Below are 15,986 nucleotides of genomic sequence, written 5' to 3'. Positions count from 1 at the left end.
TTCATTTCCCCGCTTTATATGTAAATGAACATGGACATGACAAAAATTTACAAGTAAATAATGATAAGAACATGAACAGAAATGGGAAGACAGGAGCTTAAGAAATGGGTATTTGACAAAACAAGACATACTTTGTTCACTGAGCCTCATTTTAATGCGCCATCTTTTAGAAATTTATAGCATATTTCATGTCTGTAAATGTCTAAACACAGTTCAGGGAGTTTGTAATTCACAGCCTGAACCGTCAAGACCCACTCAGTTGGGGTCAGATTATTTAATTGTTCCAGCGCTTTGAGTTCTTCTGCTGTAGATAAATTAACTGTGTGAAGGGGCGGCAGCTCTGCCACAGCTGTGGGTCTGATGTGTGTCTGATATGAAATAAGATAAACTAAAAGATAAAGATGAATCCAGAGGAGGCTTTGGTGAAACAAGCCGATCATGTAGCAGCTTGTGTTTTAAATCACTAAACACCTGCTTTATAGAGCGAGTTTGTAGTAAATCTCTCCTGCCTTCTGTACAGAGCAGCTGAACTCGAGAACAGGAGATTTTTCTGGTAGCAAAAAAAAAAAATAGCATTCAAAGATCTTCAGTGAAGGAATGAATTGAGGAGAGAAAAAAATTTCAAAACTAACAAACCTGTTTAACGGTAACACATGGAGGGACATTTATTCAAATTGCTTATTCAGAAGATGCCAGCTGACTAAGCGATTTTCCAATGTGGCCCAGGATGCATTAAGGACACATTGCATACACATTGCTAAAATAATGGTGCCACATGCGTCCCAGGCCGCCCCCAAATGTGGCCTGAGCAGATTGGATCTCAAAGAGTCCTGGCTGTGTGCATACTTGTACTTTTCGTTGACCACTTATGATCCGATCACACCAGAGCGGATCAGATTGGATCTGGATGCAAGGTGTCTGAGAGAGGAAAGAGCAGCAGGGCTTAAAAAGTAGGTTTGGAGTGCGTGAAGAGAAAAGAGTTTATAACCTTGGTCATACTGTGTTCCTGTGATAGAATAAACCTTCTTTGACTCTTGGGGGGGACCGGGGCCGGGAATTAGAAAATCTCAATATTTAATCTTGAAACTTTTGCCTGGAAGCAGAGAGAGAAAAAGTCCTGATGTTTAGTGTTTTGATTGTGTGTCTCCCCTCTGTTGTCAGGTATCGTCGGTTCCAGCGGTCCAACAGTGTGACAGCAGCAGTGCAGGTAAGTTACCCAGCTGACTTAATGTGAGCTTTTACTCTCATAGTGAACATTATCATGCATTGTTACTCTATTTATATTCGGCTTTATCATGTTTGAAGGCTACAGTACGCCACTTGTTTGCTCAGGCGAGAGTGAATTACACAGGAATTATTTTCATTACATGTTAGCACAGCTAGCAGTGCAAGAGTACCTAATTTGAATTCATTTGTTTGGTAGAAAAGTTAAGCAAGAAAGCAGATATAATCAATTTTGAATAAGAGGAATATTTCACATGTATCCTGATCTAAATCCAGAACAAGCAGCCAGTAACATACAGTATTTGATCAAACGTTTTGCTGATGACATTTATTTTATAATTTAGATGATTATGCAGCCTTTGCAATCCCTCGACACATCATCATTTAACTCGACTGGATGCAGTGACGGCCACATTTCCCTGATTTAGTAAGAAATCTAAAATAAAGGGTACTAAATTGCATGTTTATTCCAAAAGTTTGCACATTTATTGTTTTGCAGGTGATTTACTAAGAGTAATTACATCACTGATATCAGGTACAAATCGCTTTATTTAAATTAGGTGTTTGTGTGTGTTTGAGTGATTCTAGCGATGAAAAAACGACCGCAGAAGGAAAAGAAAACTTGATCCTATTGAAATTAAGAAATATAAAAATAACTAGAACAAAACTCTACATGGGAGATTATCAGCAAGAAAGTCAATGTGGGTAAAACAAAAATATGAATAGATGAAATTAACATGGCAAGAAAAAAGTGGCTTAGTAATAAAACATGGGCAAACAAAAGAGGAGAATGGTGGATAAGATCCTCTAGCAAACACAGAGCAGCAGGTCCAGATCTTTCTGTGATGAGCAGCTGACTTGGTGTCATTCAGTGGGAATCTAATGAAGCTACATGTGAAATCAGTGGGACACATTCAGGACCTTGGACAGCTCACCTTTTTTAACTGTTTGTCACAAGCAAGCTTCCCATTTTCTAATATCTGTACAATATTTTCAGCGATATGTGTCTTTGCAGTCACATTCAGCTGAGTAGCAATAGAGTAGCAATGAAAGTTAGTTCTTAGCAGAGTCCTGAGGTACGTAAAGGCTGTGACGATACATCTTCTGTGATGATTAGGACACCACCTGATCAGACCTGAGGTCCATGGCATTACATAGAGAGTTCCATCCAAGCCAGTAAGACCGAATAATATTTGGAAACAAAGGAACTTCTGGTGATAAGACAGACTTCACAGACCTGCACAGCACACACAACCTTTTGTTTGTTCAGTCGGTTACTGAGATGTATTCTTTGTTCCATCCAGGCAGACATGGACATGCCCGACCTCCTCGACACGCCTCTAGACTCCCCGGACACTGACATGGAAATCTTGTCATCTGGTGTAATTTCTCGACAATATTCCCGCGATGGCGCCACCCCTGGTGTAATTTCTCGACAATATTCCCGCGATGGCGCCACCTCTGGTGTCACATCTCGACAATATTCCCGCGATGGCGCCACCCCTGGTGTCACGTCTCGACAATATTCCCGCGATGGCGCCACCCCTGGTGTCATCTCTCGACAATATTCCCGCGATGGTGCCAACCCTGGTGTCACCTCTCGACAATATTCCCGCGATGGCGCCACCCCTGGTGTCACCTCTCGACAATATTCCCGCGATGGCGCCACCCCTGGTGTCATCTCTCGACAATATTCCCGCGATGCCGCCACCTCCACCGTCAGCATCCAGGGCTCAGGGAACCACTACCACGCCTGTGCCTCCGATGAATATGAGGATGTGGGCTTCGACCCATCTATCCTCCCACCTCCGGACCCCTGGATAGACAGCGTATCGGATGACCCACTTGATGTTAATTTCAACAGCTCTGCTATTCTGGAGGTATCTGGGAGATTATACTAAATATATTATTCAACTCAGTTCAGTTTTATTCATACACCTAACCATAACATATGTGATCTCACTCACTTACTCTACCCAGCAATAATCAGCTATCAGACAAAGTTAGCAATTACCCAGTGAACATAGTTTAGCAGGTAGAGAGCTTCTTATTTTTCTTGGGAGTTGGTGGTCACCAACGCAGAGTTAACAATTAGACTTATCAGGTATTCTGACATGCCACAAAATGAATAGTAATGTTGCTCTGTCAGCTACATTAGGTGGTAATATATCAATGTTTGAGTGCCCACAAGTAGCAAAGCGAAACACTTAATGCTTGACTCAAACCGTCGGTGCTAACTTAATGAAATTCTCGATGAACACCTAGACATTGTTTGAAAGATGAAAGTCTATGTCTTTATCTTTTATTTGGGTATGTGGTCGTAAACATTTGACATTGGAAAATGAGCAACGTAGATCAACACAAAATAGTGAGAGCTACATGTCAACTTAAGGATAAACACTTTTTAAAAATCATTGTGTGAGTAGATCCCATTTTTAAAAATCTACGTGTAAATTCTTTCAAGTAGACTCCATGACACATCCATCCATCCATCCATTTTCCTCTGCTTATCCGGGATCGGAACGCGGTGGCAGCAGGCCAAGCAAGTTAGCCCAGACTTCCCTCTCCCCGGCAACATTTTCCAGGTCATCCTGGGGATCCCAAGGCGTTCCCAGGCCAGCCAGGAGATATAATCTCTCCAGCATGTTCTGGGTCTTCCCCGGGGTCTCCTGCCAGTTGGATGTTCCCCTGAAAACCTCCAGTGGGAGGCGCCCAGGAGGATCCTGATCAGATGCTGAACCACCTCAGATGACTGCTTTCAAAGCGAAGGAGTAGCGGCTCTAGTCCGAGCTCCCTCCTGATGTCCAAGCTCCTGACCCGATCTCTAAGGCTGAGCCCGGCCACCTCAGGAGGAAACTCATTTCAGCCGCTGTCGTTCTTTTGGTCACGACCCAGAGCTTGTGACCATCGGTGAAAGTTGGAACGTCGATCAACCGGTAAATCGAAAGCTTCGCCTTTCGGCTCAACTCCCTTTTCACCAAAACAGTCCGGAGCAGCACCTGTTGTACTGCTGCAGCCGCCCCGATCCGCCTGTCAATCTCCCGCTCCATCCTCCACCCTCCACCCTCCATCCTCCATCCCCCACCCTCCATCCTCCATCCTCCATCCTCCACCCTCCATCCTCCATCCTCCCCTCACTGGTGAACAAGACCCCGAGATAATTAAACTCCTTCGCTTGGGGCAGGCACTCCATCCCCACCTGGAGGAATCAATCCACCGGTTTCCGGCAGAGAACCATGTCCTCAGATTTGGAGGTACTAACCCTCATCCCTGCCGCTTCACACTCGGCCACAAACCGCCTCAGTGAGTGCTGGAGGTCCGAAGAGGCCAACAGGACCACATCATCTGCAAACAGCAGAGATGCGATCCGAAGACCCCTGAACCCGACGTTCTCCTCCCCCCAGCTGTGCCCAGATATCCTGTCCATGGAGGTCACAAACAGGATAGATGACAAAGGACAGCCCTGGTAGAGGCAACACCCACCGGAGGCCACGCCCACCGGAAACACGTCTGACTTATTGCCAAGAATGCGCACACAGCTCCTACAGTAGCTTGTACAGAGACCGGATGGCCCATTGCAACGGGTCCGGCACCCCGTACTCTCGCAGCACCTCCCACAAAAAACCCCGAAAGCCTTCTCCAAGTCCACAAATCACATGTAGACTGGATGGTTAAACTCCCAGGACCCTCCAGTAGTCTTGTGAGGGTAAAGATCTGGTCCACTGTTCCGCTACAAAGACAGATTCTGCACTGCTCCTCTTGAATCCGAGGTTCGACAAACGGTCGGAGTCCTTTCCAGCACCGTGATATAAGCGTTGCCCGGGAGGCTGTGCTAGCCACGGTTTTGATACCCCGATAGTTGGAGCAACTCTCTGGTCCCCTTTTTTGAAAATGGGAACCACCACCCCGGTCTGCCAGTCCATGGGCACTGTTCCCTGGTATGTGTGAGAAGCTCTTCCGGAGGTGAGAGTTGAAGACCTCCGGGACAAGGGCCTCCGCCAGATGTTCCCAGTTCAACATCACTACATGTTTGGGCTTGCCAGGTCTTTCCAACTCACCACCAGGTGGTGATCAGCTGACAGGTCTGCTGCTCTCTTCTCCCGGGTGTCCAAGACATACGGCCACAGATCAGATAATAAAACTACAAAGTCGATCATTGATCTTTGGCCTAAGGTGTTCTGGTATCAGGTACACTTATGAGCCACCTTATGCTCGAACATGGTGTTCGTTATGGCAAAACTGTGGCTAGCACAGAAGTCCAACAACGAAACACCATTTGGGTTCAGATCGGCAGGCCGTCCCTCCCAATCACCCCCCGCCAGGTTTCTCCGTCATTTCTATCTCATCCTGGGGGATCCCAAGGCCTTCCCAGGCCAGATGGGATATGTAATCTCTCCAGTGTGTTCTGGGTCTTCCCTGGGGTCTCCTGCCAGTTGGGCATGCCCAGAAAACCTCCAGAGGGAGGCATCCAGGACGCATTCCTGATCAGCCAGTGCATGGAGGTGAGCTCAACTATATCTAGCTGGTACCACTACACCTCCCCCACCAGCTCCGGCTCTTTCCCTGCTAGCGAGGTGACATTCCACGTCCCTGGCGCTAGTCTATTTTGCAGGCCCGGCCTGCTGCCCGGTCTGCATTGCACCCGACCCCAATGCTTGTCCACAGGGTGGTGGGTCCACAGTGTGGCTGATCCATGTTGTTTCTTCTAGCTAAGCCCAACTGGGCCGCATGGGCGAAGGCCCGGCCACCAGACGCTTGCCGGCGAGCTCCCCTGTATGGCTTCAGGAGGGTGTCCCAGTTTCCCTGATCCGGGTGACGGTGGCACCATTCCGTGGGACCAGGAGCTGATGCCCCGGACAACATAGCTCCCAGGATCACTGAGCCATTCAAGCCCCTCCACCACGTTAAGGTGGCGATTCTCGGAGGGGATCCATGACACAATGAAATCTAACTGGTCGCGTGAACTGATGAAGTGTTGTGAGAGTGTTGTTTCTAAGCAGATGTTGAAAAGAAGTAAAAGCTTCTGTTTCCTGTTTCTATTTTCTAGTCTACATTTGTGGAGGCTGTCTGCGTACACATAACCCAACTGTAATGTATTTAGAAGTGTCTGCAAGTCTGCTTCCCACATGCAGCCCACTTATGTTCAGGGCTTTAGGAGATTTAAAGTGTTTCATTCCTGAAATCATATTTTGTTATACCTTATTTCTCAGCTCGGATTTTTGATCTTGCAAATTAATGTAATATAAACCGTAAGCAATATGAAAGTAAATCTGAAGACATACAGTAAAAACTGTCATGATTTTCCATATAGTTGTGGTTTTGTTATTTATATTATAGTAAATACAGAAATTGCCTGTGCAGGTGTTTTAAAGTGTGAATCTTTGACTGGCAGGTGGTGCAGCGATCAGTGTGTCAGAGAGATGGACGCTGGTTTCTGAAGCTGCTGCAGGCTGAGACCGACCGCATGGAGGGCTGGTGTCGACAGATGGAGCTCGACCAGCGGGAAAACGACCTGCCAGAGGATAGTACGTCTTTGTGTGTGTCTGTTCATCATGTCAGTGTATAAGCAGGTCACTATGTAGAAAATGCGTCATCATCATCATCATCATCATCATCATCATCATCACATCACAGGAAACCTGAACGTGTCATGACATCTTTGATTGGATAGTGTTTTCTTAGGGTCTGAAGTTCTAAAATTACAAAGTAAAGATTACAAAAAAGTTCAAAACATTTACATGATATTGTGTACCTTTGTTTTATATTTTTTGATGACCTGTCCCAATAATCATCTCTTGACCTTTTCTGAAGGTTACAAACCTATTACATAATAAAGATACATTTTAAATGAGCTTTAAAATTTAATTATCATGTCGTCAGGTTTGTGTATGTGAAGCAATTTCCTTCTGTAGGTGAGGAAGATAGTTCCTTATGCGGTTGGTAGGACATCCTGTCCTTGGGGTTGTCATGGGCAACCCTGAAACAGAGATAGGAGCCATCGGGTGAAAGGGCAAAAACTTCCTAAATGCAAGAGCTGTCATGATTAAAGAAGGATGCTGTTTAAGAAAAACACATTTCAAGGTTGTACAGTAGCTGATGCATCTCCAGATAAGGACATACAGTATATTCTGTAGGGTTTTTTAATTGCGGCTAAGGAGGAAAAGTGCTGACCTGTACTTGTTAGACTGCTCGATTTAACATGTTGCTAAATATTTAACTTTCACTCCAAGTGCAATCTCTTTTTATTTAAACCTCACTATTTGTGGCACATAAATGTATGTTTCTTAGGAATAATCTTATGCTATGTCCAAAATGCAGAATTCTATCAAATGTAGCAACACCTGTCCGAGCAAACATTCCCAATGGGGACAATAAAGTATATCGTATCATATCAGTAATGTGAAGTCTACCCATAAAGTCCGTCAGAAAATGAGAGCGGTGGTATTTTATGGGACAGAATTAAACCTTGTGGTATTCCCACAGTCAAAGTGCTTGAGTCCCACAAAAAGGTTCTTAGACGCATAGAAAGCTCCTGAAATCAAAAATGGCTCATTGATTTCTTCAGTTTCCAGGAAACGGTTGTGTTGATGAGTTGTAAACAAATCAATAACAGCAGCAGCATTAGTGGTTCATTGATTGTATATCAGCACATGAAGATGAACAGAAAGTTGTGTATTTTCTCCAGAACAGATGGATGTACTGTAGGTGAATCTCTTTCTAAACTCTGTCTGTGCTCGCAGTACTCGGGAAGATGAGGAGTGCTGTAGGAAGCGCTCAGCTCCTGATGTCGCAGAAGTTTCTACAGTTCAGGGAGCTGTGTGAAGAGAACCTGGTGAGTCTGAAACACTGACGTGGAGTCAGCAATCTGTAATTTTATGCCTCTGAGCAGTCTTATTCAGACCATAAAATATATTCCTTTCCTCGCATTTCCTTTTGATGTCCTTTGTCTTCTCCATTTTGGAAGATCTTCAATTTTTTTCTCTTGACTCTTTTCAAAATGTTGTTCTTTTCTCTTCAATCTCAGAATCTCTCTCCTTTAATTTGACAATGATAAACAAATTTTATCATTTAGACATGAAATCCTAAATCTCTATGTTTTTAACCATACTAGCAGCTCCAGATATAACAGTCTAAAATATATCAACAGCTACTGGATAGAGTGCCTTCAAAATTGGAACAGGCAGTTATTAATGAAACCTGTAGACATTGGTGATCCTCTTTTTCCTCAGCACCACAATGTTTTTATATTAATTTACTTGTTTAAATGGGATTTCCCAACTCTGTTGACCTGGACACCCAGAAAACGTTTTTCTGCCAGATATAAACCACATCCTCAGCTGTAGTATGGGCTTTGTTTGAATTACAAAATGTTATGTTGCTAATAAGCTATTTTAAGAAAGAGAGAGGTATTTTGAAGAAATAGATGTTTTTCTTCTTTCTTTATTGTATTGAATGTGTTGAGAACAACAATAACCTTTAACACAATTTATAGTTTTCAAAGAGTGGAATATTTATTGGGTTTTGTAAAGTGTAACATTTTATTAATTGGGTAAACCAATCAAATTAAGAAATGTGTTCTGTTACAAAAGAAAGGATGATAACTGTCAATTGCATCAAAGCAATTTCTATGTTGCCGTGAAATTTGGTGAGAATATGTTTCTAACTAATAACATTGATTTTGACCAACGGAATATAACAAAATATCAGTATTAAATGGTAAAAAAATATTCCAGGTTTCGAACACAAAACACCATCCTTCCATTATTTATACCTGCTTTATTTTAGTCACTATATCATCAATTTTCTCTCCTTCTTCTCCTGTCCTCCTCTCATAGAACCCCAACACCCACCCTCACCCTGTGGCCTCAGACCTGGCAGGTTTTTGGGATATGCTACAGCTGTCAATAGAGAACATAAGCCTCAAGTTTGATGAGCTTCACCAGCTCAGGGCCAACAACTGGAGACCCCTGGATGGTCCTGAGAGAAAGGTAGGCACACATAAACATCTGGCATCCCACCAGGCCGAGAGGTTCATAACACTATTATCTGAATGGATGGTTAAATGTTGTTGCCATGAAGTTCTCTCACTTCATGGCTATTATGAATATGACTTGTATGAATGTCTCATTTGGCAACACATGACTTTAGTCTGTGGTACATGAAGGGGGCATTTCACTGCTCTGCTGCTATAATTTGATGTTTCCAAATCAATTTTTTTTTTAAACTGATGTCTTGTCTTCCACCTCCAAACAAACTCAGTGTTTTCTCAAATAGTAATCAATGGTTTATAATCAAATGTTTACATAAAATTAGCATATGCACTTTCAAAGAAATAATAAATACCATATTTTAGTCAATGTAATTTAATCATGAACGAATAGGCTGAACAAGACACCCTAAATTTATTGAACTCAAACTGACGGGAGAAATTCATGTCATTACAAAATTTGATGGGCAGTCAACGCCCAGAAAATGTACAATAATTGGGAAAATTGTAAATATAATTTCAGTGACAACAATCATTTGAACTATCCCTCCAAAATCATACACACACAAAGTGGCATGTTGCCAGTCGTATTGTGAAGCTAAATGTGATTCTCTCAGTCTTCATACTCCATCTGGTCAAAGATGTAAAAAACTTAGTTTCCTGTTGTTATTGAGACTAAATTTAACCAAAACTACCACAATCATCCTTCAACCTGTACTCCTCTGTACACAGTACACATCTGGCCCCATGAGACTACAGATTTTTTAACGCATTGTCATGTCATTGCTCAACATCATAGCAAGTGTGTTTGAATACTGCTGAATCTGTATATTTGAAGCAACACACTGACTGGCTTAATCGGGAATCTGCATCAGCGATGTTGATAGTTCTGATTGTCAGACTGCTCAGTGGTTTCAAATTTGGGTCTGTCATTTGAAGTCTTTTGAAGAGCTGAACGCGAATGAACACAAATTTAATTTAATGCTCCTGAGGGGAGATGTCTCCTATTCCCTTGAAACTCCATTTTCTGCGTTTGAAGTTTTTACATTACACTTGCCTATTGAATGAAGATTAGGTACTAATAGAAATGGGTTTTGCAAAGATTTTTCAATGCTATAATCAAGATGTGCTCTTTATATTTTATTTAATAAGGTCCAGAGTTGACATCGCATGGTGAAGGCCGTTTGCCTGTTGAAGTACCGTAACTGTTGTAATGTTTATTTTAAGGCCTTGAGCTCGCTGAGATTTTGGAGTTTCTTTCAGACAATCATACCTTGATGTTAATGTGATGAAAATGAAACATGTCTGATCTCACGTCTCAACAAGGACCCAGGTCAATCGCTTTACATACAGCCGCCGTCCCACCTTAACTTCCTGTCACTTAATACTTCTTGTAAATGTATCTGTCGGTTTGAAGTGATCACCTGTGGTGTAAAAATCCTCTATTTTGAATAACAATTTGTCTGCTTTTTCCATGAGAAAAAGATTAGTATTCTGATTGTAAATCCTTAAAATGGCACTCCCTACATCTAAATGTATTAAACTTTTCAGATCAAAAGTTAAACTACTGGATACAAGATGTCTCCTATTCCCTCGAAACTCCATTTTCTGCGTTTGAAGTTTTCACATCACACTTGCCTATTGAATGAAAAGTGTCTCTACAAATAGTGCCGATGTCACAGGGCCTTACACAGGTTCACAGCTTTTCCTCAAATTTAAGGAAAGCTTCAAGAAACGTTCCACATTCATCAGAGCTTTAGAGACCAAAAACAGTCTGCCTCACAAATGTTCTCAGTTCTCACAGTGTGCTGCTACGGCACCACTGTGGCTTTTGCTGGCTTTTTGTTGTATTTTCTAAACCTGAGTGCAATGGTTAAAATTAGTCAAATAAAATGTGCTAGTTTGCATTTTGCAATTTTTTTAAAATTTCCATTGTCAATGATGGTTGACCAGACATTTGTTGCGTTCATACACTGTCACAAAATAACCCTATTGGCTCTATTTTTGTCCATCTCGGTGCAGTGCAGGCGCAGGTGTGCCGGGGTCACAAGTGGATGTGGCCAACTTGTCTGGTATTGTGGTGAACTCAAATGCAGGCGCAGCTCTGGTACGGTGCAGCTGTAAAGTAGGATGAATAGATAATTAGAATGTGTCTCCCAGCTGCCTTCATACATGGTCAACCATTCTGCTCCTCTCATTCCCTTTAAACTGCTGTGGTGCAGCGTAATGTCAATTTATAATGGCCGAAGAAGGAACAGACCGACACCGCCATCCAAACTTTATGCAGGATTAAACTGACATAGTTGTCTGGAGGTCCAGGCTCGTAATCACGGAACTGATTGTACTACGAGTCGGCCTCCATGGGCTGATAATGTTAAATTTGCTTGGCAAGAGGTAACTAATATTATAAATAACTCTTCCCCTGATATTAAGAGGTAGTATTAGGTAGGTAACCATACCTACCTACCTACCTATTAGAACCGCTGCCCAGTGAAGAAAGCGGTTCAATGATATAAAACAAAAATCAGCAAATTTTAGATGCCAAACACTGGCATTAATTAAACATCACTACTCTAATATACTGAAACAGGTGCTTGAACAATATTGAGTAGTGAGCAGAAGTAAATTAAGCACACTTAAACCTCCCAATGCAATGTATTTTTTTAACAACATTGATGAAGAGCAAAGTGCTCCAGACGTCACTAATGTTGTGGTGTTAATAAATGAATATCATCAGGAGCTTTGAGTGTGCCTAATTTACTTCCCAATCATTAAAAATGGTCTATGTTGCTTAAACTGCACTACCTTTTGTGCATAAATGTCACAGCGTCACACTCCATGGTTTTGTACAGATGGCTAGATTACTAATCCAGATTACCTGGGTGAAAAGGCTTTTGTAGTTAACCCTCGTGCCTTTTATATTTTGTGGCTGAGATTGGCTAGTGCTGACGGCTGTTAACTGCCTGATCCACATTCACATAAAACAAGGGTCCGCTTAATTTTTCATAGGATTAACGGAATCAGAAGTTTGCATCAAAAAAAATAATATTGTTAATAGATTATAATTGGTAAGAAATATACTAAACCTGTTTGTGGGATTTTGGATAGGTGTGTTCATTTGTGTTCTGCTCACCAACGTCATGGAAATAACCCAACACAACCTGCACTGCACTTAAACCTGGTTTGAGCTGGTGGAGGCGCAAGTCCACCTCAAAATTTACACAAAAATTCCACTGCAATGGCACCTTAATGTGGTGGAGGGGTTTGAGTGGCTCAGTGAACCCGAGAGCTATGTTGTCCAGGGAATCAGCCCCTGGTAGGGTCACCCAAGGCAAACTGTTCCCAGAGGAGAGTCCAAAGCAAGAGCAGTTCAAATGACCCCAGATGAACAGCAGCCCATGGAATGATGCCACCTCGCCCGAATCAGAGAAACCGGGGCACCCTCCTGGAGCCAAAACTGGGTCGGGAGCTCCCCGGCGAGCATCTGGTGGCTCAGCCCGAACAAACAACATGGAGCAACCACTCTGTGGACCCACCACCCGCAGGGACAAGCGTTGGGGTTCCGGTGCAATGTAGACCGGGCGGCAGGCCGGGCTGTGGGCCCGGGCGAGCCGATCGCCAGCAGCATAGACTAGCTCTAGGGACGGGAAACATCACCTCGGTAGCCATTAAAGAGCCGGAGCTGGTGCAGGAGGTGTAGCGGTACCAGCTAGATATAGTTGGGCTCACATCCACAGACAACACTCGCTCTGGACCAAGCTCCAGGAGAGGGGTTGGACTTTATCATTTTTTGGAGTTGCCAAGGGTGAGAGGCGCCGGGCAGGTGTGGGGATACTCACGAGCCCCCAGCTGAGCGTTGCTGTGTTGGAGTTCTTCCTGGGGAACAAGACAGCCGCCTTCATGCAGCTGCGGGTTGCACGGAGGAAGGCTCTAACTGTTGTTTGTGCTTGTGCAACAAACAGCAGTTCAGAGTATCTGGCCTTCTTGGAGGTGGTGGGGGGAGTCCTGGAAAGGGCGCCGCCTGCCGACTCCATAGTTCTGCTGGGAGACTTCAATGCAGATGTCCCATCTGGACATTGTTGGGATGTCTGGGCTGACACGCTTCTTCAATGTAGCATGGGGGTTGGGATCAGTACTATTGGACTGGCAGACCGGGGTGGTGGTTCCCATTTTCCAAAAAGGGGGACCGGAGAGTTGCTCCAACTGTCGGGGTATCACACTACTCAGCCTCCCGGGCAAAGCTTATGCCAGAGTGCTGGAAAGGACTCCAACCGTTTGTTGAACCTTAGATTCAACAGGAGCAGTGCAAATTCCTTCCTCGTCGTGGAACAGTGGACCAGATCTTTACCCTCGCAGGACTACTGGAGGGTTCTGGGAGTTTAACCATCCAGTCTATATGTGTTTTGTGGACTTGGAGAAGGCTTTCGGGGGTTTTTGTGGGAGTTGCTGCAGGAGTTCGGGGCCTTTGCAACGGGCCATCTGGTCTCTGTACAACTGCAGTAGGATCTGTGTGCATTCTTAGCAATAAGTCAGACATGTTTTCGGTGGGCGTGGCCTCCGCCAGGACATCCTATGTTACCGATCCTGTTTGTTATCTTCATGGACAGGATATCAAGGCGCAGCCGGGGGGAGGAGCACGTCGGGTTCAGGGGTCTCCGGATCGCATCTCTGCTGTTTGCAGATGATGTGGTCCTGTTGGCCTCTTCGGACCTCCAGCACTCACTGAGGCAGTTTGTGGCCGAGTGTGAAGCGGCAGGGATGAGGGTTAGTACCTCCAAATCTGAGGACATGGTTCTCTCACAGAGCATTTTACAAGCTCCAGCTGGTTAACTGCAAGACTCAACCTTTGGTCTCTAAAGCTCTTAATCAGCTCATTATTACAGATTCCTGGATAGAAGTCCTCCATGTTAGTTTGATGTTCAGGTTATGATGCACAGAGTGAAGTTGTGATAGCAGTCTAAATGATCAAATCTTTGCACAGTTTCTGCACACTACCTTAAAATGGGAGTGTGGTAGTGAATTAATGTTGCAAAAGGACAGAGTTAGTCCAGGTTTGCCTTTTTTATAAATAGCTTTTATCTTGACAAATGGACAAACTACACATACGTGACACTGACAGCAAGATAGACGTCTTTTCAGTTGTGCAGTATTACTCAGTAGTAAGTAGTTTTAGCTGGTCTCTACAGGGATACAGATGCTCTTCCGTCTGCCTCTCAGTAACTGCATTTGTAAATCTTTTTCAGATGTTTTCTGCGGGTTTCAGCAGTATCTGTTGTGGCTTGGCCTCATTCTGAATGTTGACTCTGTGGCTTCCTCATTTGCTCTCATTATTGTCTTTTTCTTTCTTGTGTTTTTTTTTGTATTGACAGTGAAGGCGCTTGCAAACAGCCACGCATCAATCAGCATAACAGCAATGCCAACAACACCACAGGGCCTTGACCTCTCTGGGCCTCCGTGGATCCATCATGTCTGTCTTTCCATCCATCTGTCCATACTTTCTTCTGCTCCTCCGTCCTCACGCCGCCTGCAGCCGCCTTACCATGTCTGGCTTGTTTTTGCTCTGTGTTGTAGCTGCCAATGTCAAAATAGATCACAGGCTATAATGGATTACAAAGAATTGCATAAACTGCAACCGTAAAACACCAAAACAACAAGGAAATTTTGAAGGAGGCAAATAAAACTCATGCTAAAATGAAAAAGATGAAGACATGAGTTACTTAGATCTTCTATTCATATTTTTGTCCCAGCAGCTAAGACAGCACTGTACTCACAAGTTCATAGCTGAGGTCAGGAAAGATGCAAAGAATTCCTGAAAGTAAATCTGACAGGTCAAAAAAGATGAGCAGTCAGATGATCAGACAGGTTGGCACACTATTTACTTGTTAAAAAACAAGGCAATACCAAGTCTTTTCCAGAAGACATCAAATATGAGATATAAGAAAAAAATCACAAGGAAATATAAATTTACAGATAAATAGGATGTAATCTTATCTCTTAGAAAAACAAAAGATAAACTTCAATGGAATAAGACAGCTCACCCATTATCCTACCATTATAGTTGTGAATACTCATTTTGTCCTTCACTGAAGCATTAGTTGCAACATTTCTAGTGTGTTGATGTCCAATTTGACTTCAAATAAAGTGTTTTAGATGGTGTGAAAGGTCCGGTTTCTGATCTCAGCTATTACTTTGCTGAATACAATATTATCAGGGACTTAAATTCAAAACTATAGTTAACAGTAAAATCATTCTTTTAGGACATTTGTGTGGTCAGTAGAAAGATAGCGCATGGTGCCATCTGCATAGTAGTTCATTTTTGGAATTAGAGCCATGTCTATACATGTACAGATAATAAGTATTGAAACAAAATAGGTGCAGGAACTAACCTTGTCACATATAGACTTGCATGTTATCTACTAAAATAAACTATTGTGTTACTACAAATACTACCCTGTATGCATTCAAAAGTATTTTTAAAAGACTATACAATTTATCACAAACACACATTTGACTCTAATGTACAGTAGGTTGCTGTTACACAGCAAGAAACTTATTTAATAGAGAAAATGGAGATGGTTCTCTTTACAAGTTTGTGCATTAACCTGTCTAAACATCAACCTCAGAATGCAGTAAAACAGTATTGAAAGGAGCTGAAGTGTGACTAAAACAGTGTTTGATGGCATATGTAAATAAAATGTTATGGATAATCAAAAAAGGAAATTCTACAGAATGTCTAACTTATCGTACCTCTTCTTATTACATACTATATATATAT

At 43.1% G+C, this 15,986-nt stretch overlaps 1 protein-coding gene across 6 annotated transcripts in view; it reads left to right on the top strand.

The window, feature by feature from the left end:
• The window catches only part of LOC138635522 (disks large-associated protein 1-like), a 129,040-nt gene that overhangs the window by 102,633 nt on the left and 10,421 nt on the right, over positions 1-15,986 (top strand). For all 6 annotated transcript variants that reach the window (XM_069723032.1, XM_069723034.1, XM_069723033.1 and 3 more), the window contains 5 exons: positions 1,162-1,207; positions 2,529-3,104; positions 6,617-6,749; positions 7,965-8,056; positions 9,060-9,212. In XM_069723032.1, the coding sequence (XP_069579133.1) occupies positions 1,162-1,207; positions 2,529-3,104; positions 6,617-6,749; positions 7,965-8,056; positions 9,060-9,212 (1,000 nt within the window). The remainder of the gene's footprint in view (positions 1-1,161; positions 1,208-2,528; positions 3,105-6,616; positions 6,750-7,964; positions 8,057-9,059; positions 9,213-15,986) is intronic.

This window comes from Brachyistius frenatus, unplaced genomic scaffold (genome assembly GCF_029030835.1).
Source record: "Brachyistius frenatus isolate BFR_SWC_R1_liver_20210118 unplaced genomic scaffold, ASM2903083v1 Contig_314, whole genome shotgun sequence".
Classification (NCBI taxonomy): Eukaryota; Metazoa; Chordata; class Actinopteri; family Embiotocidae; genus Brachyistius; species Brachyistius frenatus.
This window is presented reverse-complemented; position numbering and strand designations above follow the sequence as displayed.